This window comes from Helianthus annuus, chromosome 2 (genome assembly GCF_002127325.2).
Source record: "Helianthus annuus cultivar XRQ/B chromosome 2, HanXRQr2.0-SUNRISE, whole genome shotgun sequence".
NCBI classification, from domain to species: domain Eukaryota; kingdom Viridiplantae; phylum Streptophyta; class Magnoliopsida; order Asterales; family Asteraceae; genus Helianthus; species Helianthus annuus.
In genome coordinates, this window is record NC_035434.2 from 172,742,617 (window position 1) to 172,747,266 (window position 4,650).

A 4,650-nucleotide genomic window follows, 5' to 3' on the forward strand; every position below is an offset into this window, starting at 1 on the left:
CCTATATGAATTGTTTAAATTTATATTAAATTTAATTGTATAATTATCTTTTAATTTATATTAATTAATTATCTATAAAAATAGATAGCTTCAATGAATGACACGTGTCTAAAACTTGGTTTCTTAAATTTTTATTATAGTAGATAGATAATGGAAAATATTACTTCCATAAACTTATTTTCACGAAATAGATTATATACTCTTTTTAAACATGAAATCCTTTTCAATAATAGATCAAAACTGTTATTTTAGCCTTCGAATTTACTCCATATATTGCGCCCACCATCTGTTTTCTGATTCCTTTTAGGGTTTCAAGTTTCAATGGCAGAGGTTGTTCATGAAGATTTGGTTGAGCATATACTCGTAAGATCAGATGTGGAGGATCTGCTACGTTTCAAGAGAGTGTGTAAGTCATGGCATTCTTTAATCACAAGTTCTCGTTTTGTTAATCGTCACCTTAAGCATAGTTACAACAAAGATCGCATCGACAACCAGATTGGACATAGAAGAGTTACTTACGTAGATGATGACCGTAAGGATCAGGAGCTTGTTGGTTCTTCCAATGGCCTGGTTTGCATTGCCTCTTTTTTTGGTTTTGAATTTTCAGTAGTCAATCCCTTGATAGGAGAGGTAACACGGCTGAAGAGAGATTTTATGGGTTTTTCCTTATGTTGGGGTTTTGGTTTTGATTCATCCACAGATGATTACAAGGTCATCGTAAAACGCAAGAATCAAACATGTGTTCGGGTGATGAGTTTAAAATCAAATGTTTGGAGAGTTATTGAAGAAGTGAAGTACAAATTTATTACTAAGACTGGTATTCTAAGCAATGGTGCACTTCACTGGATTGTAGAAGATGAAAATAGTAAGAAACTAATTATTTCTTTTGATTTATCCAAAGAAGAATTTAAAGAAATCCCCCAACCTGATGATGTAAGATATGGATGTAGTTCTAATAGTCACCTGGGAATTGTCAAAGAATGTTTGTGCATATTTCGTCAATCAAACTGTTGTTTTCTTGACGATTTATGGATGATGAAAAGCTACAATGTAAAAGACTCTTGGGAACATCTGCCGCATAATCATAATATGAAGCATGATATTGTACACCACTTGAAGGGAGATGTATCATGGTTTTCAAGTACTTTCGAACATCATTGGGGTTGTGAATGCGGTTGGAAGAATACTGCTGCACCGATATTTGTGCAGAGCCTTGTATCTCCACATGTAAATGGGAGGCCAGCTAGTGCTATTAATATCATGAGGAATTCTAGGGGGTTTTCTATTGATGCTCCGCCAGACCCTGGATATCGCCGTTATAATGGGAGTTCTATTGATGCTCCACCGGACCCTGGATATCGCCGTTATAACGGGAGTTCTATTGATACTCCCCCGGACCCTGGATATCGCCATTATAATGGGAGTTCTATTGATGTTCCACCGGACCTTGTATCTCCTCATTATAATGAGAGGCCGAAGCCCGACAAGGTGAGTTCTATTCTTTTCTTTTAACAGATAGTATAGATTATAGATTTTCCTTGCCTTTTTATTTCTTATCATTCATTCACCTTTCTTCTTGTTATTCTTAAGCAGATAATAAGAGGACCATTTTCCTGTGCGTTGACGCTATTGAAGAAGCAGTCAAGATGACAAATGTTGCAGCATGAAAATAGTTTCAGTTGTCTTCTTTCTATGTCTTCCACTTGTAACTGGCAATAATATCGGACAAGTGTTAAAGCTGAAGATTGTAGGGTTATGAGTTTTGCTTGTTCATTTAGGTGTCTGGCTTCTGGTTTATATTATCTTGTCTTTGATGCATTCAGTAACTGTTTAATACTTTTATATTAGAGTTAATTACTGTTTTCGTCCCTGAGGTTTGTCAAAAATAACGGTTTCAGTCCATTAGTTTAAAAATTGCGATTTCAGTCCATTAGTTTCACTTTCGTAACCATTTCAGTCCACCAATTTAACTCCCATCCATTTATTCTGTTAACTTTGGGTGAAATTACAAAATTGCCCCTATGGTTTAATTAAAAAAACGCTGGTCACAGGTTTCGAACCTGTGACCTTTGCTTTGAAATGCGATTGTCAAACCAATAGGCCATGTATCAAACTTGTGAATGAATTCAAACTGTTTACCTTATAACATTGCATATTCATCATCATCTTCCCCAAACCTTTCACCATTATCAATGGCAGAAGCTACACATAACCACACTCCACCATCCTCTGTTTTCTTTAATTTTAAAAAAAATAGTAACAAAGCTAATACTTGAACAACTACCAATCTTGAACAACTACCAACCTTTCACGTATTTTTTACCAACTCATTGTAATCTTTTTCATCTTTTTTCAATCAACCCATTTTGAATACGAACTATCAGAATCATCCCAGATAAAATTAAACACTAAAATAAGAAGCGCACTAAAGCTAATACTTGAACATGTAGGTCCCTTTTTGCGGAGGATTACGAACCTAAACCTTGTTATACAAACCTACTAGCGAGTGCGGAATCCAAGCTAGCAAGCAAACCGAGTTAGTAGCAAGTAGAGAAACAAACACACAAGTTCACCGATTAACACAACTTGTATTAATGCAATGAGGGTTCGGTTACAAGCTCAATGTTTACAGAAATGTTCTATAAACTCTCTAAGTGCGTGTGTGAGTTTTGGACAGAATGCTCTCAAAGCTCTCTATCTCTCGGATGTGCAAATGGCAGGACCTCTTCACACATACACTGCATGGGTATATATATACCCAGCCCATGATGCCAGATCGAAGGATCCGATAGATGGTCCGAAGGATCATCTATCGAGGATAAGTTGTTCGAATCATCAGCATTGACCTCGAAGGATCATCCTTCGAGGTCTAACAATCGAACTATATCTTTCGTGCACCTCGAAGGATCAACAGAATCCTTCGAGAAGCTATCCTTCGATCAGAACATCTTTCAATATACAAACTGTTGTCCAAGTCAAACCGGAGGATGGTTGACTTGGTCAACTTACAACACAAATCAGGACATCGTTACATACAGACCGAATACAGACAAAGTACAGACACACGTGCACCAACAAACTCCCCCTTGGCTGTAGCTTTGTCTTTATCTTCTATAGCTGTAGACTCGTCTTGAACTTCGACGGTCTTTGGTCTTCGAGTTATCAAAACTCTGATGTCCTTTCAAGTTTTCAATGTCGGAGGATCTTCAAAGTCTTCACGTCTTGAAAGCAGAGAGTGTATCAACAAACTACCCGTATCATGTAGGAAGTGTGTTGACAAACTCCCCCTTAACATAAGCTCCCCCTTGAGTTATGCTCGTGAAAAGACTTTATCTTTATGAAGTGAGATCCTTGTGGTGTTGATGATGGCCAACGGCAACTCGATCATTTTCATCACTTGAGCGCCTTCTCGTCGTGTCTTCATTCCAGAGCTTGTCATCGACTATGTTCTCCCAGCCTTTAGAATCTGCACATGCAAGAAATCTAAACGCATAATGAGAACAACTGCTTGGAATATAGTTAACATACACACATGACACACGAATGACCATGTCATAATCAAACACCGTCCGACAGTTTGAAAGTTTAAATTTGTCAATTTTAGTTTTTAACTTTCAAACATGCAAATTTTTGACCGTTTATGAAGATTTAGTCAATTCGGTTTTCAGTCAGGTTTCAGGTAACGAAGACTTGAGCTCCAACATCGTACGATCGAAAATAAAGCAGAAATAAAATCTTTTTGGCTTTTATAAAGTTTATATTAAAACACTCCTAAAATCTTTTTGGTATTTTTGAAAGTAAAAGACAACAATTTAAAATCCTTTGAGTGTTATCAAACGACATCACCGCTAATGTCGTGCTGATATGCACCAAACGACGAAACTGTCTAAAAGAAACAATAAAAGTTAAGCAGTAAATAAGTATTTACAGACATTCTTTTTGTGAGTTTCGAGGGTAAGAGAATCATATCAGTGTACGGTCATGCCAAAACACTCTTGTTGTTCAGTTAGTTAACATTAGGATAAGCATCCTATAACAATTATCGGTATTGTTGTCCACTTAAGCTCAACTTATCAGATGTAATCATGACAAGAGGATACGTTAATGTATGATTTATACTTACAGACCGGTGTTCATCCACATCACGACACATTCCCGTATCAAGGTATGCACGAGAGTTCATCTTACCGGTGAGTATACCGATTATCATCTGTTTGACCGTATAAATTGTGAGATACTCACTTATTTTGATTTGAAAACAAGCCCTATGTGATATAATCACTTATTGATGAGGAACTTGATTTTCGTATGCATGAGGGCACAGGTGCAAGTCCGTGAACAGGTCAGTACTTCCGTACAGCAGAGAGACGAACTTGACACCCGGATAGATGTGATATTTTTATCACTTATTTGATATGGACATGTGATTGTTTATCACTTATTGAGGTCGAATGCAGTATGTAATATGTACACGTATGTATAGTATCATGGAAGATCTAGACTTGCGTCCCCGTTATTTTTCGGTAAAAGATACAACCATGATACCCAGATGATAAGCAGCATAAAGACCGAATATCTCAGAACCTCGGCAATCTATCAAACGAAATTTCGGTACTAAGACCATATGCCAATGAATGGTTCCCACCTGGT

At 37.0% G+C, this 4,650-nt stretch overlaps 1 protein-coding gene across 1 annotated transcript; it reads left to right on the forward strand.

The window, feature by feature from the left end:
• The first annotated feature begins 284 nt into the window (after positions 1–284).
• LOC110907914 (F-box/kelch-repeat protein At3g23880) lies at positions 285–1,818 on the forward strand. The gene is made up of 2 exons (XM_022152829.2): positions 285–1,488; positions 1,594–1,818. Exons 1-2 carry the CDS (start codon positions 322–324, stop codon positions 1,648–1,650), a joined length of 1,224 nt encoding a protein of 407 aa, XP_022008521.1. The 5' UTR covers positions 285–321; the 3' UTR covers positions 1,651–1,818.
• Positions 1,819–4,650: the final 2,832 nt, after the last annotated feature.